This window comes from Mus musculus, chromosome 7, assembly GCF_000001635.26.
Source record: "Mus musculus strain C57BL/6J chromosome 7, GRCm38.p6 C57BL/6J".
NCBI classification, from domain to species: Eukaryota; Metazoa; Chordata; class Mammalia; order Rodentia; family Muridae; genus Mus; species Mus musculus.
In genome coordinates this window covers 29,832,295-29,856,336 of record NC_000073.6, presented here as the reverse complement: position 1 = coordinate 29,856,336, position 24,042 = coordinate 29,832,295, and the positions used below count along the sequence as shown (strand labels likewise).

At 44.1% G+C, this 24,042-nt stretch overlaps 1 protein-coding gene across 3 annotated transcripts; it reads left to right on the top strand.

Moving 5' to 3' along the window:
- Positions 1-2,641: 2,641 nt before the first annotated feature.
- On the top strand, positions 2,642-23,976 carry Zfp940 (zinc finger protein 940). 3 transcript variants are annotated; one of them, XM_011250535.3, is made up of 5 exons: positions 2,644-3,060; positions 5,320-5,395; positions 9,377-9,503; positions 9,773-9,868; positions 10,089-12,399. In XM_011250535.3, exons 2-5 carry the CDS (start codon positions 5,387-5,389, stop codon positions 11,555-11,557), a joined length of 1,701 nt encoding a protein of 566 aa, XP_011248837.1. In that variant the 5' UTR covers positions 2,644-3,060; positions 5,320-5,386; the 3' UTR covers positions 11,558-12,399. The 3 variants fall into 3 exon arrangements, with proteins under 3 accessions (XP_030098313.1, XP_011248837.1, NP_776099.1); NM_173738.2 differs by having other exon boundaries at positions 2,689-2,840; positions 10,089-12,401; XM_030242453.1 differs by lacking the exons at positions 9,773-9,868; positions 10,089-12,399 and adding an exon at positions 20,534-23,976 and having other exon boundaries at positions 2,642-2,840.
- The last annotated feature ends 66 nt before the right edge of the window (positions 23,977-24,042 follow it).

Genomic DNA, 24,042 nt, shown 5'->3' with positions numbered 1-24,042 from the left:
ATAATTGTCACTGTAACGGTGTCTTCAAAAGGCCATTCCATCTTTCTATCAGGCCAGCTGCTTCAGGATGGTGGGGAACATGGTAAGACCAGTGGATTTCATGGTAGTGGGCCCACTGTCGTACTTCTCTAGTTCTGAAGTGAGTTCCTTCCTCAGAAGCAATATTGTGTGGAATACCATGAAGTTGGGTAAGGCATTCTGCAAGTCTACAGATGGTGGTTTTGGGAGAAGCACTAGGTACAGGGAAAGTGAATCCATAACCAGAACAAGTATCTAGTCCATGTTGGCTCCTCTGGAAAGCTGTGGCGTGATGGCCATGGAGCTGCCCAGAACAACATATATCCACTGTCATCCCAGAGCTGAATGGGAAGCTCACTGGCATGGCCTTTCGTGTTCCTACCCTCATGTGTCCATTGTGGATCTGATGTGCCGCCTGGAGAAACCTGCCAAGTATGATGACATCAAGAAGGTGGTGAAGCAGGCATCTGAGGGCTCACTGAAGGGCATTCTGGGCCACACCGAGGACTAGGTTGTCTCCTGTGACTTCAACAGCAACTCCCACTCTTGCACCTTTGAGGCTGGGGCTGGCATTGCTCTCAATGACAACTTTGTGAAGCTCATTTCCTGGTATGACAATGAATACGGCTACAGCAACAGGGTGGTGGACCTCATGGCCTACACGGCCTACAAGGAGTAAGAAACCCTGGATCACCCATCCCAGCAAGGACACTGAGAGCAAGAAAGAGGCCTTTGGTTGCTGAGGAGTCCCTGTCTCAACTCGGCCCCCAACACTGAGCATCTCCCTCACAATTTCCACCCCAGACCCCCATAATAACAGGAGGGGCCTAGGGAGCCCTCCCTACTCTCTTTGAATACCATCAATAAAGTTCGCTGCACCCACCTTAAAAAAACAAAAGTATCTAGTCCAGTAAAGACAAAGTGTCCTTTCCAAGGAGGAAGTGTTCCAATGTAGTCACTCTGTTACCAGGTCATTGGCTGGTCACCTCAGGGAATAGTACCATATCTGGAACTCAGTGTTGGTCTCCGCTGTTGGCAGATCTGGCACTCAACAACCGTTGTAGCCAGGTCAGCCTTGGTGAGTGGAAGTCCATGTTCTTGAGCCAAAGCATCTCCGCTACCATGGCCACTTTATTCATGTGCCCATTGGGGAATGACAGGAATGGTTGGGGAAAGAGGCTGACTATTCATAGAATGGGTCATCTTATCTACTTGATTATTGAACTCCTTGGCTGAAGTCACCTCTTTTTTTTTTTTAAGATTTATTTATTTATTACATGTAAGTACACTGTAGCTGTCTTCAAACATGCCAAAAGAGGGCATCAGATCTCATTACAGATGGTTGTGAGCCACCATGTGGTTGCTGGGATTTGAACTCAGGACTTCTGGAAGAGCAGTCAGTGCTCTTAATGACTGAGCCATGTCTCCAGCCCCTGAAGTCACCTCTTGACGATCATTTATATGACACACAAACATCTTCGACACAAACATTTCCCATCTTTTGAACATTTAGAGAGATATATCCACGTACTTCCTCCCCAGATGTCTTTCTCACCAATTTTCCAATTACGTTTTTTTTTCAAGTCCTTGACCATCCAGCCAATCCGTTGACTATCGTCCATGAATCAGTGAGCAAACCCAATTCTGGTCATTTCTCCTTCTAAACAAAATGTGTGACCACCAGAAGCTCTGCCCACTGTGAAGATTTCCCTTCAGTAGTCTTTCAGGGTTGTCCCAGAAAAGGGTTGTAATGCTGCAGCTGTCCACTTCTGTGTGTCGTATGCGTAATGTACAGAACCATCAGTAAACCAGGCCCTAGTCATCTCTTCTTTAGTCAACAGAGCACAGGCGACACACTGTGAGGCTATAGGTGCATGCTTGGCAGGAGATGGCATTGTAAGAGTAGAAACCATAGGCATTTGGGCAACTTCCTCATGTAACTTGATTGTTCCTTCAGGATATGTTTGGGTCCAATCACATGCATACCATTTGATATTGATATTGCACATCCTACTTTATCTTGTTTAATGAAAATCTAAATATAGCAAATCCTCTCTCTCCTGATCCTCAATAACATTTATTTAATAACTCTATCTTATTATTGTTTTTGATTATTGGATGGTAAGTTATATTTTATTCATGTTAAATAACTAATTATTGCTTAATATCTAACCAATCTGTACCTTATGTTTTAGAAGACAATTTTTGTTTTCTTTTTATAAAGTTTATTATCATTATTTTGGAGAACAACTTTTCCTTCGTACAATGCAATTAATAGAGTCGATAATTCTTGGTTGTCAACTTGATTACATCCGGACTTAACTAAAACTCCCAAAATAGAGGGCACACCTCTGAGGGCTTTCTGCTCATTTTGAAGTGGGAAGATCTACTGTGAATCTGGATTTTTGAATAAGGAAGACACATCTTTAGTCCAGAACTTTAATTCAGTTTTAAACTGGGCCATGTTTTTTTTCTGGAAGCGTATATAAGGACATGGAAGAATGAAACGTTCACTCTGCCTGCTAGTCCTCACCTTGCCAGCAAATCCTTCATTGGCAAGTGTTCTTTCACACAACCCAGTCTAGGTTGGCTACCGCGTCCCCTCTGGTGACGTAAGAGTCGCATGGACTCCTGGGAAATGTAGTTCAAGACTTGGCCAGCGCCGGGTCTCGCGGTGGACCCTAGGCTTGCTTTATCAGACACACCAGGAAGCCAGTTAGAAGCCGTCTGCATGCCTGCTTGCTGGCTGGGAGCGCACGAAGCTGTGGAGGAGGACAACTGAGGAGCGTGGAGCGTTCCCGAACCCCAAAGAGAATCCCAATGTAAGACCTGAGTGTTTGAGACCAAACCATCCCTGGGCAGTCTGATGAGAGGAAGCCGCCTGCCTAGTCCCGTGGGTACCAGTGAGCAATGGAAAATCCTAGTGTGTGATACCCTGATGAGACCTGGTGTGTGGAAGGGAAGTGAATTGAGAGAAACTAGGCGCGGATAAGACAGATGGATTAATGGGGAGGCACCAAAGTGCTGGGTAGCCTAATGAAGGTGAGGTTAACACTGTAGCGTGTTTGATTTGTGCATGTGATGACCCCTGAATGTGGATCACCTGGGTGGCAGGGAGTGGGGACAGTCTGAACCCTCTAAATCTCATTTCCACCTCAAATCGTGATTAATACCTGAAAAGTCTTGGGTTCACGGCCGATTATTGTCCTTTTGCTTCAGTGAGTAGAGGCGATCTCAACTCCAGAAAGATGGCATGGCGGGGGCTTGAAGAAAGGAGAGGTTTCGTGCGGAAGGTTGCTGTGCAGATCATAGAAACACCTGTAAACAGTCTGTTTTGCTTTCAAGGGTTGTAGGCAGCAGGGTAGGAAGCAGGGAGGGTCTTACCTTTCTGGGAAGGAATGTGTGCCTTTGAGGATGGGGAAAGAGGGAAGTGGAAGGGGACCCTTTCGTGTATATCCATCACGCTGGAGGTGTTGGTACTGGTAGATACAGTTAGTTTAGATTTCTTTCTTTTTCTTTCTTCTTTGTCCCCCCCCCCCCCCCCCGCTCCTCCTCCTCCATTTTGAGACAGGCTCTCACTATGTACCCCTGGCTTTCCTGGAATTCACTAAGTAGACCAGGCTGGCCCCGAAAGCACAGAACTATGCCTTCTTCCACCTCCCCATTACTAGAATTCAAGGTGTTCAGTTTTGAGATGGTACTTGAGTTAAAATTTAGGGCCTCAACTGTTTTTTTACAGATAGTTGGCCACATTCCTAATCTAACATAAACAAGAAGAGATGAGAGTAGGTAGAAGAAACGTAAAGAAGGTTCTGGCTTGGAGATGGCTGTGGAGGAGGAGGAAGAGGAGGAGGAGGAGCAGCAGCAGACCTTTAATCCCAGCACTTGAGAGGCAGAGGCAGGCAGATTTCTGAGTTCGAGGCCAGCCTGATCTAGAGAGTGAGTTTCAGGACAGCCAGGGCTACACAGACAAACCCTGTAGTGAGAATTCTGGAAGTTTGGGTTCTCAAAAAACACAGAAATATAAGAATATGCTTTCATTTTAATCCCAGCTGTGGGGATATGCTGATTTGCCTCATGCTCGAGCAGAGGAATGGTTTTACCAGTTGGAGACAGATTCTGTAATTGTGTGCTGTTTGGAATTCTGGGAATTTTTCAGAGGGTAAATGCTAAAGCCCCATAGGTGGGTGGTTTTTGGTCCTTCCTCCCTGCGCTACCCTTCCCCCCCCCCCCCCCCGTTGGTTGCAGTTTGTTACTCATGCTCCAGGGCTAGCAGACTGAGGTAGCAGTTAAGCTTAGAGAAGCTAAGCTGAGACAGAGAAGATATTGTTAGGAGACAGATAAAACAAGAACCCACAAACAAAGTAATTAAAAATAAAAGAAAAAAATTAAACGTTTACAAAAAGCTACGCCACCACATCAGCTGTCTCAGTAAATAGCTGGTGAGTCTGGTGAGGGCGTAGTTAGGCTTCAAACGCGTCGAGTTGTGTGGTGTGCCTTCTGTTGTATGCTGTGAATGAAAAGGACTCTGTAGGTATCAGACTGTTGTTGGCCATGACGAGGATAGAAGGCACTGGTTATCGATGTGCATGGGAGAGCCCTGGGCAGGTGCAGTGGGCTTTCAGCTGGGAGATGACCATCGGGTATCTAATTCAGGAATGGGGCAGTTAGAGGGGACATTTACGGAAAGACAGAGTGATCCTATTTCATACGCTGGTCTTTGTGGTGGTTTGGGTATAACTAATTTAATCCCAATTATCTCTCTTTAGTTGAGCAACTTTGGCTTTGTAAGGGAGTAGAATTCCCTCAGAGCCCCTAAGCTCTTTCTCCAAGGAAGGAAACAGCCCTTCACATATTTCCATTTGGAAGCTCCGTGGAGGTGTGGATGACAATGGCCCCCATAGGCTCATATGTTTGAATGTTTGGTCCCCAGTTAGTAGAACAATTTGGGAAGGATTAGGAGGTGTGGCCTTGTTGGAATAGGTGTGTCACTGCGGATGGGTTTTGAGGTTTCAGAAGCCCATACCGGTCCCAGTGTCTGTCTGTCTCTTTGCCTGCTGCCTACTGCCTGTGGGTTAGGATGTAAAGCTCTCAACTAGTGCTCCAGCACCATGCCTGCCTGCTTCCTGCCATCATGATCGTGGACTAACCCTCTAAAACTGAAGTAAGGCCCCAGTTAAATACTTCTTTTAAAAGAGTTGCCTTGGTCTTTCTTGGTCATGGTGTCCATTCACAGAAGTAGAACAGCAACTGAGACAAACTTCAAAGAAGCCTTAACCTTTCATGGTTCTTTCCCTCTAGCTTTCTCGGGCTCTACTTGGTTGATCGTGGAACCCAGAAGAGAACTACTCAACTCAAGTTTTAAGCCATGGCCCAAGTAAGTTGGAGTTGTCTGCCAAGCTAACATGTAAATATCTATTATTACTTGTCCTTAAACTGCTTCTCTGAGTTTCTTCCAACTGGTAAGGGATGGTTGTGAAGCACTCTACAGCTGGCGGCCATTGCTTTGGTGTTCTAACCATCTGACAAAGCACCAAAGGAGGGGAAAGTCATTTCTGTACAGGGAGTACTAGAGCTTCCTTCCCAAACCATGGCTTTATAAGGTAGAATTGTGTGGCTAAAGGGGAATAGAGAATGAGCATGTTTTTATTGAGTTCATAGAATCGAATATTTAATTAGTCAAGATGGGATGTGCCACTGGTTGGAATTCACTTTGGTGTGGCACTTGGTGATGCCTTTGGTAGAAATTATGGGACATTGAATGCATAGGGATTAAGATGTTACATTTATCTGTCTGTAACATGAAGAATAAGCAAGAACACAGAAAGAACGATATCTGTATTGTAAAGAAGGCTTATCAGAAAAGGCTTTGCTCAACTCTGTAAGTCACATCTCTGTCATGAGCCTTTTGACAATTAAAGCTGGTTCAGAGACAGTGAAGTGTGGCTATTGTTATTATTATTATTAGGCTATTATTGACATGTGGAACATGTGCTGATTGGAAGGTACTCAGTATGAAGTATTAAGGAGTGGATTTCTTAAGGAATTATTATAATTAATTTAATTTAATTTAATTTTGCCAATTGGAAGTATTTATTCCAGACCTAAGTGTAGCACCAAGTGTCTAGAGCACAGGGGTTTTGAAGGCAGAGACCATGTCCCAGTGTCTCACTCAGCAGCTGCGGGGTGGGGGTGGGGTTGGGGAGTGGGGCATCTTACTTTACTAAGTTAAACAATTAGCTGGAGAAATCTTTATGTGGATAAGTTAGCTAGGGCATTTTGACCTTTGACCTTGGGTTCCTAAATAGAGTTTAGTAATTTCCATGGGTTTCTTCACAAGGAGATTAAGTTCTAGCTAAACCTGAAATAAAGAGCCTCAGCAAGGATACAAGATGGAGCTGGACAGTGGTGGCGAGGGCCTTTGATCCCAGCACCTGGGAGGCAGAGGAAGGAGGATCTCCAAGTCCGTGGCCAGCCTGGTCTACAGACTGAATTCCAGGACAACCAGGGCTACACAGAGAAACTATGTTTTGAAAAAAATGAAACAAAACCAAACAAATGCAAGAGGGACCTCTCTGCACTGTCACATCACTCTCACAAACTGTCACCATTCTGCAAATCTGGAAGCCTTGATAGATACAGATATTTATATATCATCTATCTATCTATCTATCTATCTATCTATCTATCTATCTATCTTATCATATCATATCTATCTATCTATCTATCTACCTATCTATCTATCTATCATATATATGAAGGGCACAAAGAATGTCATGCAGGCCTGTGCAGGCCCTGTGCATGCTGCCTTAGTTTCTGTGAGTTCATGTGAGCTTTGCTCGTGTTGATTCAGAGGGCCTTGTTGTCTTGGTGTCCTACGTCTTCTCTGGCTCTTATACTTTTTCCACCTCCTCTTTGGCAGGGCTTCCTAATTCATGAGGGGAAGGGGGATTTGATGAAGACATCCCATTTAGGGCTGAGTCTTCCCAGGTCTCTCACTCTACATGATGTTTGTCTATGGGTTTCTGTATTTGTTCCCATCTGCTGCAGGAGGGAGCCTCTCAGATGGTGGCTGAGCAAGAATAGCAGAATGTCATTAGGAGTCCTTTTATTGCTATATATATATTTTAAGAACAGTAATAATTGATTTTACCCTATGTTCCTGGGCTATCTAATCTCTGGTTTTTGGTCACCCAAACAATGTTAGGTATTGATTCCATAACGTGGAGTGGGCCTTAAGTCAAAGCAGATAGTGGTTGGTTACTTCCACAAGCTATGTGCCACCACTGCTAGAGTATATCTTGCAGGCAGGACACCATTGTAGATCAAAGGGCTTGTGGCTGGCTTGGTGTTCATGTTTCTCTTTTCTCTTTTGGTTTATACCCTCCTGTGCCAACAGTGCTAGCAGGTGAAGGCTCTGTAGGAAACCAGCTTGATCTCTCTTATGTTCAATAAGTTGAGAAGGTGTGGTCTTCATCACTGAGGCCAGTTTGTGGACAGTGACCTATGGTCTTGACAAGTCTGGATTGTTGGGAGATTCCCATGGTGCCAACAACTCAATTAGATGTAATTTCATTCCAGTCCTGGCGGCTTCATTTGATGACAAGAGATGGCCAACTGGGATTCTGTCTCCCCCATTATTTGGTGACTTCATTTAGATTGCCTACATGTATGTATATATTTTAGGACATTTCTACTGTATAAGGGTTCCATACTACCCCTCAAATGGGCCCTAATTTTACTTGTCTCCCCCTCTCCCCATCCCCTCTCCACTTGCTCTTTCTGTGCCAGCAACCCCCCAGTCATTTATAGCTATATATTCTGTTTCTCTTTCCTAATGAGATCTTTTAACCTGACCTCTATGATTCTATAGGTTGTAGATTGACATAACACCTAATAACCATATATAAGCAAATACATACCATAATGTCTTTCTGGGTCTGGTATACCTCAAAGATTTTTTTTTTTAGCTCTATCCATTTACCAGCAAATTTCATGATATCATTTTTTTTTAATGGCTGAGTAATACTCCATTGTATAAATATACCACATTTTCTTTACCCATTCTTCTGTTGAGGGACATCTAGGTTGTTTCTAGTTTCTGCTTATTACAAATAGGGCGGCAGTGAGTATGGTTGAGTGAGTATCCTTGCTACAGGATGAAGCGTCTTTGGGCATATGCCCAGGAGAGAGTGGTATAGCTGGGTCTCGAGGTAGACTGATGCCCATCTTCCTGAGGAACCACCACACTGATTTCCACAGTGGCTGGACAAGTTTTCAATCTCACCAGCAATGGTGAGTGTCCCCCTTAGTCCACATCCTCACCAGCATGAGGTGTCATTGTTCTATTGATCTTAGCCCTTCTTATAGGGGTAAGGTGAATCCCAAAGTTTTGATTTACATTACCATGACAACTAAGGATGTTAGACATTTTTTTTTTAAGTGTTTGCTAGCCATTTGAATTTGCTCTTGAGAATTCCATTTAGATCCTTGTCCTATTTTCCCCCCTTTTTTCTCCCTCTTGCTCCAGCTCCCTGCTCGCTCCCCCTTCCCCCTCCCCTGCTTGCTCACTTTATTTTGTTTCTCATTACAGATAGTAGTGAGCCACCATCTGGTTGCTGGGATTTGAACTCATGACCCTCGTTCCATTTTTAACTGGGTTGTTTTCTTGATACCTAGTTTCTTGAGTTCTTTATACAGATTGTATATTAGCCCTCAATGGGATGTACAGTTGGTAAAATCTTTCCCCATTCTTTGAATAACAGTGTCCTTTTCAGTTTCCTAAGGCCCCATTTATTAACAGTTGATTTTCTTGCCTGTATTAACAGTGTCCTGTTCAGAGAGTCTTTCCCTGTGCTGATGAGTTCAAGGCCATTCCTCATGGTCTCTTCTGTCAGGTTCAGTGATTCTGGTTTTATGTTGAGGTCTTTGATCCATTTGGAGTTAAGTTTGTACAAGGTGGTGAGCGTAGAGCTATTTGGATTCTTTTACATGCAGCCATCCGGTTTGATCAGCACCGTTTATTGAAGATGCTGTCATCTTTTCCAGTGTGTGTTTCTAGCTTCTTTATCAAAAATCAGGTATCCGTAGGTGTGTGGGTTTATATCTGGGTCGTCAATTCAGTTCTCTTGATCAACATGTCTGTTTATGTGCCAGTACCATGCTGTTTTTATTACTGTAGATTTGTTGTATGTTGAGATTAGAACTTCATTTCCATGTCGCTTCCTGCCCTACTCCAGACTACCAGCTCTAGGTGTTCATTCTTTTTTTTCTGCTCACTTCTCTTTGATCAGAGTTTCCCCTTGCATCCAAACATTTTCTTCAAGTTCACCTCCGATATTTTGGTGTATCCTTTTAGAGACTGATGACGTTCAGAGACGTGGCCGTAGACTTCTCTCCAGAGGAGTGGGAGTGTCTGAGCCTGGACCAGAGGAGTTTATACAGAGATGTGATGCTGGAGAGCTACAGCCACCTCGTCTCAGTGGGTAAGATTCAGAGCTCAGCCCTGAATGTTCGTGCAGCAGCAACGGGAACAAACTTTTTCCAAGTCGTAGAGGAGTTCCTCTGAAGTTGGTTTATACAGAATTAGCAATAGTCCCTCCTGGCGAAATCCTCCATCTCCCTGACCGCTTAGAAATACTTTTTGACTTTCTCTTGTTCTTACTATTCTCTCTCATAACCGAGGAACCAGATGATAAATATACAGTTTTTACCATGTGCTCATTTCCTGTTTTAAAAAAAATCTTCTGGGCAGGACTTTTTGTTTATCGGCCACATCTGTTCTCCTTGTTGGAAAAAGGACAAGACCCCTGGATGATTTTGAGGGATGAGACAAGGGGACCTTATCCAGGTGAGTGAGGGCTGGGGTGAAATGGGACAGTCATCAGATAAGATGATGGCTGTCTTAGAGTGCCGGTTGCTATGGTGAGACATCATGACCAAAGAGCAAGCTGGGGAGGAAAGGGTTTATTGGCCATTTTTAAAGCCATTCATCTTATACTCTAGTATTTTCTCTATTTATATTGGATGCTTTATCTGTTTTGAATAAACACTATGAATTTATCTTTCAGACATAGATTTCAGTTCTCAGAACAAGAAGTTCCTGGGAAAACCTAGCACATATGAAGAATTATCTCAAAGGGAAATGAAGGAATATTTTAGAAAACGCAGTCTTGAAGATTTCTGTTTTGGAGATGGCTGGGATGGCAAAAATCAGTTTCAAACGCATCAAAATCAGGAATATTTTAAGCAACTGGCAGTCGCCTATGAAAAAGTGCTCACTGTGAACCAGGGTATAGTTTTCAACAACCACCAGAGACTGAATGCAGGAGAGAAAGCAACTGAAATTCAGTGTGAAAAAGCCCTTACTGTGGAATCTGACCGTATTCTTCCTCAGCTAACTCCCCCTGGTAACAAAGTCCACAAAGACAAGGAGTGTGGGGACACCTCTGCTCCTGAATCGGAGCGCACACACTGTCAGAGAGCTCACTGTCCCCAGACCCCTCAGCAGGGGAAGGAATCTGGAGGGCCGTTTGGTTTGCCTTCAGGAATACTGGGCCTTCCGCAAGGTCACACTGGTGAGAAGTCCTATGACTGTAAGGAGTGCGGAAAGTCCTTTACTTTGAAGTCAAACTTGACGCGACATCGCAGAATTCACACCGGTGAGAGGCCGTACACGTGTCATGGATGTGGAAAGGCGTTTACACAGAAATCCCATCTCATGTCACATCAGAAAATTCACACTGGAAAAAAAGCTTATGTCTGTGGGGTCTGTGGAAAAGCTTTTCACTGTGACTCAAGCCTGACCAGTCATCAGAATATTCATTACCATGCAGCTGATGCTGGCAAGAAAGCATATGAATGTAAAAAGTGTGGCAAAGATTTCGATTGTCACTCAGGTCTCATTGATCACCAGAAAGTCCACACTGGAGAGAAACCTTTTAAATGTAAGCATTGTGGAAGGCTTTTTAGGTTTCATTCACATCTTAGGGCGCACACACGGATTCACTCTGGCGTGAAGTCCTATGACTGTAAGGAATGTGGAAAATCCTTTAATTTGAGGTCAAACTTGATGCGACATCACAGAGTTCACACAGGTGAGAGGCCGTACACGTGTCATGGATGTGGAAAGGCGTTTTCACAGAAATCCCATCTCACGTCACATCAGAAAATTCACACCGGAGAAAAAGCTTATGTCTGTGGAGTCTGTGGAAAAGCTTTTAGTCGCGGCTCAAGCCTGACCAGTCATCAGAATATTCATTACTATGTGGTTAATGCTGGCAAGAAAGTGTATGAGTGTAAAGAATGTGGCAAGGCTTTTGGTTGTCATTCAAATCTTAGTCGCCATCAGAAAATCCATGCTGGAGAGAAACCGTTTAAATGTAGGGACTGTGAAAAGGCCTTTGGTCAAAGAGCACATCTTACCAAACATCAGAGAATTCACACTGGTGAAGAAGGCCCTGATGAATGTCAGAGCGTGGAAAAGTTTTTCCTTGAAGACCACAACTATGTCGACATCAGAAAATCCATACTGGTGTGAAATGATGGAATGTATGAGGAATGTAGAATGTGGCTCTTATTCGTGGTTTTTATTGTACCCACACTGGAATATTCACATTAGTGGCAAGCCCTGAGTCCCAGGGATGTGGGAAAGTCTACATCTGGAGTGCAGGCTTAATTGTCACCAGAGCATTCATACTGAGGAAAGAAAATAGTCCAAGGAATATGGAAAGACTATTCATGGTTTAAAGCTTAAATCATCATCAGAAAATATGTACTGTGGAGGAGGCTTAGCAACCAGGCATCTCCACCATCAACCTCAGGGACCCAGGGATCACAGGATACATCATCACCAGCTGCCAGGATGCAACGCACTCTCACCACATCCTTTGCAAGCACGTGTACAGCATGCTCTTATAAAAAGCCAGTGCCTCCTTATAGAGAGAATCCATTGTGTACTGTGTGGGGTCATCACCCATCAATAAATAGCTGAAGGCCTATTAGCTGAAATAGAAGGAAATTAGCAAGAGATAGAAAGTGGAACATCTGGTAGCAAAAGATTTGAACTTTGGGAGTTAGACAGAGGCAGGAGATTCCCTGAACTCTGGAGGAGACAGAAGCGTGAAACCGAGGATAGGCAACTAACAACAGTTTAACAGTTAAGTAAGTGACAAGCTAGTCAAGGAGCAACCCCAAGCTTATCAAGCAGCCATTTATTCATAAGAAATTAAGTCTCGGAGTCATTGTTCTAGAAACAAAGAGGCCAGGTAGAAAAGCTCGAGGCGAGGCTGCACCTCCTCTCCCTGTTCTTTTCCCCTCCACCCTTGCCCAGAGGCAGCCTCTGTATGCTCCCTCCTCAATAAACCTCCCAGTGAGACCTGTCACGTGGTGTGACTTTGTGGTGTTCGTTGCTTAGATCATAACAAGGAACCTCAAGTATGTAATTGACACGGAAAGTTCTTTATCTGGTGTTCAAGGCTTATAGCTACAGTTTCCAACCTGTGGGTCACAGCCATTGGAAAATACGTATTTCTGATGGTCTTAGAACCTGAGGCACTGCTCTATAGCAAAATTACACTCATCAAACAGCAACAAGAATGAATTTATGATTGGAGGTTCCAAAGACCATTGGAAATGTGTTTTCTAATGGCTGCTGCCCACAGGTTGAGAACTGGTGGCTTATAACATTCCTTTTTTTTTTTTTAGAAAATCAGAGGCATAATTGTAAAAGGCTTTTAATGAAAGAAGGTACTGATTGGTCATCAGTTATACCCTATTAGCGAGGCAACAGTGTATATTTAGAAGGTACATTTCAAGGCAATGTAGGTGCAAAAATTATATTTTGACGTGTCATATGCTGATGGCTTATATTCTATGCAAACATTAATGATTCTTTTTTCTAGTACAACCCAAAAGTCCAAAGAAAATGGAAAACCATGTCAAAGTAAATCAGGCTATACTATAAAGCAGTAGGAAGCCTTATGTGAAATTTGCCAAATTGTGCTAACAGAATTCTGATAACAGAATTAAATGAGGAGTGTATTGGACAGGAAATTTCCTGGAAAAAAATATAAATTGGTGTGTGTGTGTATCTGTGTGTATCTGTGTACAGTGTGTGTGTTTCACAAGGTACATGTGGAGAAGTAAGCTCTCTTCTACCATGGGGGTCTCAGAGATCAAGTTGAATTTGTCACACTAGAGGCCTTCAAGGCTTGGGCTCCAACTTTTTGTAGTTTCTTTTTCTGGGCACATGAGCCCAGTGTTTAAGGGAATGAAAATAATAGACTGGATATTTACCTGGAATGTTAAAGCTTTTCTTTAAGTAAATATTACAAGGTTAATTTTTAGTTCAGTTGAAAATTTTCATTATTTTTAACATGTATGGTTGGTTGTTTTTCCTGTGTGTGTGTGTGTGTGTATGTATATGTGTATGTATGTATGTATGTATATGTGTGTGTATGTATGTATGTATGTATGTGCGCCACGTGTGCCTCTGCATGTGGATACCTAATGCCCACGGACGCTGGAAAAGGATGTCAGATTCCCTGCAACTGGAGTTCCCGATGGTTGGTGGCTATTTTGTGGGTGCTGGGAATTGATCCAGGATCATCTGAGAGAGCAGCTAGTTAGTGTTCTTAGCCACTGGCCCCCATCACAATTTATCATCTCAGTTCCTGGTACCTTTCAGTTTATATGATGTAAGGAAATGAGTACATGTGTATGTGTGTTGTACATGGTAAGTCATATTTGGATGCGGCCCTATAGTCTCAGGTAGTTGAGTACTTGGTCTCCAATTGGTGCTGCTATTTGGAGACATTTGGGAGGTGTGGCCTTGCTGGCAAAAGTATGTCACCAGAGCAGGCTTTGAAAGTTCAAATTCCTACCATTTCCAATTTGTTCTGGCTTCCTGCTTGTACTTTAGAATGTGAGCCCTCAGCGCTCAGCTGGCCTGTCTGCTCACACTTGGCCTTGATGAACTCTTGCCCCTCTGGAACCATAAGCCTTTCCTCTTATACATTTCCTTGGACATGGTGTTTTATCACAGCCCTGGAAATGTAGCTAATACAGGAGTTAGTACCAGGGAGTGGGCTGTTGCTGACAGACCAGCTATGCTAGTTTTTTGAGGAATGTGGAAGACTTTGGAACTTTGGACTAGAAAAGTAGCTGAATGCTATACTCAGAGCTTAATGGGTCATCCTAGCAGGAGCTAGGTGATAGTTTATTTGTTGTTGTGGTTTTGTTTTGTTTTTGTCCATTCCTATGAAATGAGCCAAGTCAAGCCAGATTAGATTGTATTAAATATAGGTTTATTGGGAAGCTGCTCTTGGGTGAGTTCCCTGGTCTCAAGGATGTCACCATGGGGAGAGAGAAGGGGGAGAGAAAGAGAGAAACGGTGTGGGCACAGAGAGAAGAGAAAGAAGGAGAAAGAGAGGGAGAGACCAAAATGTCTGGATTGTATAGGGAGGAGCTTCTGGGGGAAGGGCAGCCCAGCACCTGGACAAGAAAATTCAAGGTTGGGGGCAGGGCATGCCAGGTGGGGACTGAGGGATGCTGGGAGAAGCTGGAGGCCAGGTCAAGCTCTGATATGTAAAATATGTACCTCAGTCCCTTGTCTCATGGCCCCAAACCAAACATCCCAACCTTTTGTTGATTATAAATGAATAAGGGTGGCATAATCATTTATGCCTACTTCCTGCGACATTGGGGCACAGTTTTGGGGTGTGGGCAAAAAGGTGGAATGCTGGCCAAGACCTGGAAGGCTGGTTGTTTCACTGCTGTCCAGGTTGTGGGACCATCTTGGGGTATGAGTGTGTAGCCCCAGTTGAAGCAGTGAGCACCTGTGGGTAACTGTTTTTGGAGTTTTCCTGGATGCAAGTTCTGAGGAAACACCTGGATGTTAGGGGCAGAAGATAAAAGTCGGGAGTTTATGAAGAAAACCTTTTTCTTGGGTGTACACTTGAAACACTTAGGCCCATGGTCTTGGTAGTTGAAGGAGGGGTGGGGTGGGTCTCAGGACCAGGGAAAGAGAAATAGATCCCACCCTCAGGAACAGGCAGGTATGTGTGTAGGGGTGAGGTTGGGGGGAACAGGCAGGTATGTGTGTAGGGGTGAGGTTGGGGGAACAGGCAGGTATGTGTGTAGGGGTGAGGTTGGGGGAACAGGCAGGTATGTGTGTAGGGGTGAGGTTGGGGGAACAGGCAGGTATGTGTGTAGGGGTGAGGTTGGGGGAAGAACAGGCTCTTTATTGATAGTACTTTTCTTGATTTCAATTGACCTGTGAGAGGTGGATTCTCTGAGGCTTATAAGAATCTTTAAGTTTACAAAAATAAATCACTTTCCTGTAACTTTAATTTTTAACCCCCTTTTTAAAAAAAAGATTTATTTATTATATGTAAGTACACTGTAGCTGTTTTCAGACACACCAGAAGAGGGCACCAGATCTCATTGCAGATGGTTATGAACCACCATGTGATTGCTGGGATTTGAACTCAGGATCTTCAGAAGAGCAGTCAGTACTCTTAACCACTGAGCCATCTCTTCAGCCCTCAACCCTTATTTTAAATGATGGTTCTTGAATGCTTTAACCTCTTTTTAGCCCACCATCTACCAGTGGTAATGGAAAAGAAAGGATACGGGGGCGGGGGAGTGGAACTATTTAGTAAGGTTCTTTAGAGCAACTTCCCACTGTGTTGTCTGGAAATTGGCAGTTCAGTTCATGGTTAGCATAGTAGCTCAATCCACTTGCAAACACTTCATGGATACACCAGCAGGCCAGTTTGGTAGAGTTGGGTTAGCAATATCGGTGACCCGACCTAGCAGAGACATCTAGGCCTCAATCAATCTTGGCATGAGTCAACTGGAGTAACCAACAGGAACACCAGGAGTTCTCATCTGTGTTTCTCTCAGTGAAGTGAAGATCAGTGAAGACTTGAGACCCACAAGCATTGCACAGCTAGCTCTGTCTCTGTCACTCTGTGGACGTTAAAGACATTAGAAGCCATTTCCACCAATTCTTGGATGGGGATTTGAGGATCATCTATCTATCTACATTATATTTGAACAGGCAAACTTAGCTTGACTCCAGTTACCCATCTTAGGTTTAACCTTGGAACATATACTTTGATTATTAAATATACCTTATTCTTATTTTGGCATGAATGCATGGAGTTATGGTGGAAGTATGAATTTCCCCATAACAAAGATGGCTGCCCATTATGTGACTGCCCTTGTCCAAGATGGCAGTAAAGTTATAAGTCCACTCTCTTTCTCCCAAAGTCATGATGGTGACCAATCACATGCTGTTTACCCATCCTGTATACTTTCCTCATGCTGGTGTGGCATCATTAAAATGAACAAGCCAGTCTTTCAGTAACACCATCACAATTCGTGCCAAAATCAATATTACACCTGGATTGGCCCAAACTCAAATCCTATTGCCCCCCAACCCCCTTCCTGGTTCTGGGATTACAGATAGACACCATCACATTCACCAATAATTTCACTTTTGGAAAAGAAAGAATATAGAGTATGGTGGTTTGAATGAGATTAGTCCCCATAGGCTCACAAGTCAGGGGAAGATTAGGTGTGGCCTTGCTGGAGGAGACGTGTCACTAGGGGTGGGCTTTGAGATTAAAAAACCCCACACCAGTCCCAGTCTGTCTGTCTGTCTCCCAACACTCAGTGTCTGTCTGTCAACGTCCTTGCTGCCTACAGATCAGGATGTGGCTCTCGGGTACTGCTCCCATACCTTGCCTGGCTTTGTGCCATAATGTTCCTCAACATGATAATTTTAAGTAAGCCCCCAGTTAAATGCTTTATTTGATAAGAGTTGCCTTGATCACAGTGTCTCGTCACAGTAACAGTGAATAGAACAGTGAATAGACATAGAGGGAGTGAAATTCCCAGAAGTCTTGTCCCCAGCCCCTCCCCACCACAGCACTGAAAACAGATGTAGACACATGGTGACAGACAAGTAGCTTCTTACATGGATTCCAGTGATTTGAACCTGGGTCCTCATGCTTGTGCAACTAGCAGTGTGTCTTAGTCAGGGTTTCTATTCCTGCACAAACGTCATGACCAAGAAGCAAGATAGGGAGGAAAGGGTTTATTCAGCTTACACTTCCATAGCGCTGTTCATCACCAAAGGAAGTCAGGACTGGAACTCAAGCAGGTCAGAAAGCAGGAGCTGATGCAGAGGCCATGGAGGGATGTTCTTTACTGGCTTGCTTCCCCTGGTTTGCTCAGCCTGCTCTCTTATAGAACCTAAGACTACCAGCCCAGAGATGGTCCCATCCACAAGGGGCCTTTCCCCCTTGATCACTAATTGAGGAAATACCTTACAGTTGGATCTCATGGAGGCATTTCCTCAACTGAAGTTCCTTTCTCTGTGATAACTCCAGCTATGTCAAGTTGACACAAAACCAGCCAGTACACAGTGTTACCCATTGAGCTGTCTCCCCAGCCCACCTGTGATTTATACCAAAAGATTTCACGACACTGAAAGTGAGTACTTTAAGAAATCTTGTCTCAGACATCTTTATGTTTATAGTAGATCTCAAAAATGTAAATATTCCGGAAGATGAGGATACAGCTTAGAAGGGAAGGGCACATTTAGTGGATGTAACACCCACTGAGATTACGTACTCAGTACAAGGCAAGTGTAAACGCTTGAGCAAAACTTGAGAAATGATTAATAGCATTCCCATACCCTGACGAAAATATGGATGGCATCTAAAGCTGTGACCAGTTCTCTGACATTCATCAAGCATGAGATCAGTATGAACTTTTCTATGCTATGTAAGCTGTGCGTCCCAGATGAAGGACTTCCTCTAATGTCAAGGAAGTTGTGATCTATAGAAACATTTCCCCACAACCTTCACATTCATAGGGACTGTTCCTACTGTGCATCTTCTAATGCTAAATTCTGAATCATGACAACAGGTCTTTCTACAATCCTAGCCCTGACTTTCCTTCAGAAGTAAGGATTTTCTGATGTCAATCAACCTCTAAGCCATGAAGGAAGGCCTTCCCACATTCTTTACATTTACAGGGTTTCCTTTAATGGCTTTTCTCATGTTAAGCAAGCACAAATGAAAGTCTGAAGTAGAAACTTCTGGTCTCTGGAAAATTATGGTTAAATGCTGTTTGGATGGGGCAGGTAAAGTATGTTTTTCTGTAGCAGACACGTGAAAGGACACTTGATGAAGGATATGACCCCACAGACAGTTGGAGCTTGAGCATTTCTCTGCCCCACTATTCTTCACTAATGAAACACATGTATTGGTTCCCCTTACATTACATTGCTGAACTCTGCTTGTGGTAATGCCATAGAGAGAAACTCGCCAAAGAACTTCTCAAAAATTCCTGTGGCTTCTTGCCACTATCAAGACCCTTCCACAATCTTCGCATTCATAGGGATTCCTCCTAATGTGCATTTTCTGATGCCAAATTCTGAATCAAAGTGTGAAGCCAAAATGAAAGTATGAAATGGAAACTACCCTTTCTGATTTGTGTGTGGTGTCTGCTGAGAGAACTAAACTAGAGTTGCTGGATTGTGTGTGGTGACTGCTAAAAGAGCTGGACAGGGCTGGTGAGATGGCTCAGTGGGTAAGAGCACCCGACTGCTCTTCCAAAGGTCCAGAGTTCAAATCCCAGCAACCACATGGTGGCTCACAACCATCCATAACGAGACCTGACTCCCCCTTCTGGAGTGTCTGAAGACAGCTACAATGTACTTCCATATAATAAATAAATAAATCTTTAAAAAAAAAAAAAAAAAAAAAAAAAAAAGGGCTGGTGAGATGGCTCAGTGGGTAAGAGCACCCGACTGCTCTTCCGAAGGTCCAGAGTTCAAATCCCAGCAACCACATGGTGTCTCACAACCATCAGATAACAAGATCTGACTCCCTCTTCTGGTGTGTCTGAAGACAGCTACAGTGTACTTACATAAAATAATAAATAAATCTTTAAAAAAAAAAAAAAAAAAGATCCTAAATCTGTTATAAAAAAAAAAAAAAAAAAGAGCTGGACAGCAGCCACTGGTTTGTGTGTGGTGTCTGCTGAGAGGACTGGACTGCAGATGCTGGTTTGTTTGTGGTGACTGCTGAGAGGACTGGACTGCAGCTTTGGGTTCATGTGGTGACTGACAATAGAATTGGATTTCAGCTGCTGGTTTGTGTGTGGTGTCTGCTGAGAGAACTGAACAGCAGCTGCTGGTTTGTGTGTGGTGTCTGCCAAGAGAACTGGACAGCAGCTGCTGGTTTGTGGGTTCTGTCTGCTGAGAGGACTGGACTGCAGATGCTGGTGTGTGTGGTGACTGATAAGATGACTGTACAGCAGCTGCTGGTTTGTATGTGGTTGTCTGCTGAGAGTACTAGACCTCACCTGCTTGTGTGTGGTGTCTGCTGAGAGAACTTACAGCAGATGCTGGTTTGCGTGTGGTGACTGATGAGAGGACTGGAGAGCAGCAGCTGGTTTGTGTGTGGTGTCTGCCTAGAGAAGTGTACTGAAGCTGCTGGGTTGTGTGTGGTATCTGCCGAGAGGACTGGACTAGAGCTGCTGGGTTGGGTGTGATTTCTGCTGAGAGAAATGGACAGTAGCTCCTGGTTTGTGTGTGGTGTCAGCCGAGAGAACTGGACTGCAACTGTTGGTTTGTGTGTGTTGTCTGCTAAGAGGACTGGGCTGTAGCTGCTGTTTTATGTGTGGTGTCTGCTAAGAAGACTGGACTACAGCTGCTGGATTGTGCTGGTGTCTACTGAGAGTACTGGAACCTCAGCTTCTGGTTTGTGTGTGGTGTCTCCTGAGAGAACTGGACAGCAGTGGCTGGTTTGTGGGTGGTGTCTGCCGAGAGGACTGGACTAGAGCTGCTGGTTTGTGTGGTGACTGATGAGAGGACTGGATAGCAGTGGCTGGTTTGTGTGTGGTGTCTGCCTAGAGAACTGGACTGCAGCTACTGTTTTGTGTGTGGTGTCTCCTGAGAGAACTGGACTGCAGATGCTGGTTTGTGTGTGGACAGATAGGATTTTTTTCTGCCATGCATGGGAACAAGGTGCATGCTGCAATCATGTAAGATCTTGGGGCAGCTAGGCCCTGTGGCCCCACTGTGGGCCAGTTGCTAGAGATGTTGGGAAGGACTAATCAGAACAGGTGTCTGAATTTTAGGAGGAAGGAGAGACGAAGATGGTGGTTTAGTAAGGGCACAAATTTCCAGACAGGAGGTATTTGTGCCCAACAATTGTGCCATGGAAGGTAAGCTGTAAAGTGACAAGTGGAGTGTGTGTCTTTTTTCTGCAGATTCAGAGTCTCAGGATAGGGCTGTCGGAGGCCAATCTTGGGTCTTAGCCAGGTGGAACAAAAGGGAGCCAGGAGGGGCCAGAGCTCTGCAGCGCCCCCATGAAAAAGGCTGAAGTGTATTTCTAAAACTACATGCAGAGTGTGTGCACGTGTGTGTATGTTTGTATGTGTGTGTTTCAGCATCTTGCCTAGTCCAGGCATTTACTCAAAAATCTACATGCAGGACAGCTCCAGCGAAGCAACGCAGAGATCCTCCAATCTACTCTCAAGGACACAGATGCTTGTACTGGACTTGCTCCCTCCTACCTACAGATGGTTCCACAGACTCTGGACAGCAAGGAAATAGTCAACTCTCCTAAGACTGGACTGTTGCGGGAAATATTAAAAAAAGAAAACTGCCACATTCCTGTGCTTGTGCCCACAACTACCTGCTCTGACAGCCTGGCCGGCCATGCACTGGAGGGCAAAGACTGACCTGTTTTTATCTCATGGAGACTGACTCAGAACTCCACAGTCTCTCCACCCAGCTCACTAGGTTCCCACTGGCAGGTTGTTACCATGCCAACCTCATGCTTCAAATCCCCCACTGCCTTTGTGGTGCACCTCTGGGAAACTTTGTCACCATACCTTTCTCTCTTGAACCCAGATGAGCCACTGAGTGAAGGAAAACACAACACAAACTTAGCTCAGAAACGATGTTAACTCAATAACTGGGCACAGCAACTAAAATCCTAATTTTATAAGCCTTATTAAATCTAAATCTTCTGGTGGCGAATCCTGATCGATCTGCCATTGAAACTGGGAGACACTCGTAGCTACATCTTGTCCTCATGCTATCCCCGTCCAAAAGGACCTAACTCTCTCCTGCTTCCTCTCTTCCTCTCTCCAACCCGGAAGTCCCGCCTACTCATCCAATGATTGGCTCCTTTATTTATTATGGAATTGGTTTACAAGAACAGCACCAAAACGGAGGAATGCTAGTATTCCTTATAGGCTTGGTCCAATAGTTACCTGGCAATAGCCAGGTAGGCCTGGCTTGCTATAAAGGAGCTATTTGGCCCCACCTCACTTTCTCTTCCCCTTCTCTGATTCTCTTCTCTCCCTGACCCCTTTCTCCCTCTCTCCCCTTCCTTTGCCCCATCTCTCTACATGTTCCTGGCTGGCCTCTTTTCTCTCACCTTGACTTAGGCAATATAGGACATTTAACTCTCTGGGTATCCTCTGTCCACAGTTTAGGCCAAGCCCTTGCAGTGGGCAAGGCAATGGAGCAGTGTTTCTCAGTGATTATCATACCACAATCTAGACAGTCTTGTTGCTGTGCCCATATTTTCTTGGAGAAGTTCATTGTTAGGCTTTGGAGTTTCTGTCTGTCATAATAAGCTTCAACATTTAATGTTATATTTAGCATATTTCTAACAAGATTGAGAGCCAGTATCTATTAAGCATATCTGAGTTGTTTAATTATTTGTCCTAGAATGTATCTAGTAAATAAAGATATGTTTGATAGGGCTGGAGAGTTGTCCCAGTGGTTAAGAGCACTGACTGCTCTTCCAGAGGTCCTGAGTTCAAATCCCAGCAACCACATGGTGGCTCACAACCATCTGTAATGGGATCTGATGCCCTCTTCTGGTGTGTCTGAAGATAGCTACAGTGTACTCATATACATAAACTAAATTTTAAAAAAAAGATATATTTGAAGGAGCATGGTATGATGAGGTGGGAGGGGTGCCTTCGCAGGCTCATGCTGAGGCATCCCTTCCCTGCGAGGTATCATCCATTGATTGGCGATGGGTACAGTGTAGAATAGAGTTTATTTAGGGCGTGGGAAGGGGAGTTGAGAAGAAAGAGACAGAGCGAGAGGGGGAGGGGGCTATAGGAACCTCTGTCAACTTGGGAGTAAAGAGCAATAAGGATGATTAGGAAATGAAAGTTACTGTGGATATAAAAAGAACAGAATAATTTAAAAAACTTGAACCCAATTATTTCCCTATAGGAGATCATGGTCTTGAGTGCTCACCTAAGAAGTCAGGGAGAGTACGTTGAAACTACCTAGAGGTTTTTGTGCTCATGAGATGTCTGAAACTTCTTGTTCATTTCCCTTTTCAGATGCTAGACTCTGTTAGGTTTCATCCATCCATAATTCTGTTTCTGCCACTGGGTCTGGAAATGGGCAGGTGGCTTATGTGCTCACTTAGCTTCTAGGCTTTGCTCCTTCTACCTCTATGAGACCCCATTTGATGACACTACCACAGGCTGTTCCCTCATGGCTTAAAACCTTGAGCTCAAGGCTCATGCGCTGCAACCAGACCAAGTCTTGCTTTCCATCCTTGCAATTTTAGCATAACCATAAAGATGAGCTAGATTTGCTTACCTCTCCTGGACCTGCCCATTCTAGTGTCTCATTCCCAAGAGAAAACTAATCCTTTCCCCTTTTCCCACGAGGTATTGCTCCAATTTTCTGTTCACATGTATTTACTTGGAATATACTATGTGCATTGTCTTCTACTGCTTATACATTGTTCCACTTGATCAAGCTACCTTTGCTCTATCTATCTATCGATCAATTGATTGATTGATCCATCCATCATCCATCCATCCATCTACCTACTTACCTTCCTACCTACCAATCTATTTATTTAATATTCTTTGGGGGTGGGGAACCAATGGTCAACCAACCCAAGCCACCTAGCCAGTGAAACTTTGTCTTTCAAGAGATCTAGACTAACCTTGGCTCCTTTTCATATTGACCACAGCATGACCTGAAATGTTCTTGCCCATCATCTTCATGTTTCTGAATATATGCTGTATGACAAGAAAGTTGAACATTGTCATAAAAACACCCCTCATCTTTTGTTGAACTATAAACTTTACACTGGGCAGACCCACAGATGTACACCTTAAACCCACCATGCCGAAAACTATGATCCACACAAAGTGCTCTCCAGTACGAATACTCAGGCTTCCAGACTACAATCCCTCCGCCTCTTCAGAGATGGCTACTCTGCAAACAGTCCAGTGTTTTCCTTCCCTGGGGCAGGGCAATAATTCCTCCTCTACTCCTTCCTCTGCATTCTCCAAGGCCAGAACCCAAAGCCTTCAATTGTATCCTCCTTCCTACAAACAACTTAACAACAGTGATTAAACACAACATTCATTTCCTTCTGGTCACAGGGTCACTGCCACCATTGTGCTTCCACAAATAGTAACCTGGTATCAAATGCATACCCATGTCACACTACACACTTAACATATCTACTATAGGGCTGATGAGATGGCTCAGTGGTAACGGCACTTGCCATCAAGCCTGAGGACAAGAGTTCGATGTTTAAAATCCACGGTGGAAGGTGAGAACCGACCCAAAGTTATCCTCACTCTCATATGGCTGTTTGCACCCCAAACATGCAACACATAACAGGTAATTAAAAAACAAATACAATCATCATACACAGCTTTTACACACACACACACACACACACACACACACACACACACACTTGAAGGCAGGAAGGGCATTGCTGTGGAGAGGATGAGGGATTGGGGGTGAATACATTACATAATGTATGAAATTATCAGAGAAATGAATACTTTCAACTCACTGTAAATCTGTGCCGTCTTGGAATTGGCAGCACTTTTCTAAATTAAACGTAAGAGTTTCTTAGCTCCTAATATAGTGGTTTTTTTTTTTTAAATCCCTTCATTGTCTTTATGGTGTATGTGTGAGCATGAAGATCA

Coding starts and splice junctions, on each gene's coding strand:
- Zfp940 (NM_173738.2), top strand. Junction 9,504..9,772: donor CAGCCACCTCGTCTCAGTGG/GTAAGATTCAGA, acceptor TCTTCTGGGCAG/GACTTTTTGTTTATCGGCCA. Junction 9,869..10,088: donor GACAAGGGGACCTTATCCAG/GTGAGTGAGGGC, acceptor TTTATCTTTCAG/ACATAGATTTCAGTTCTCAG.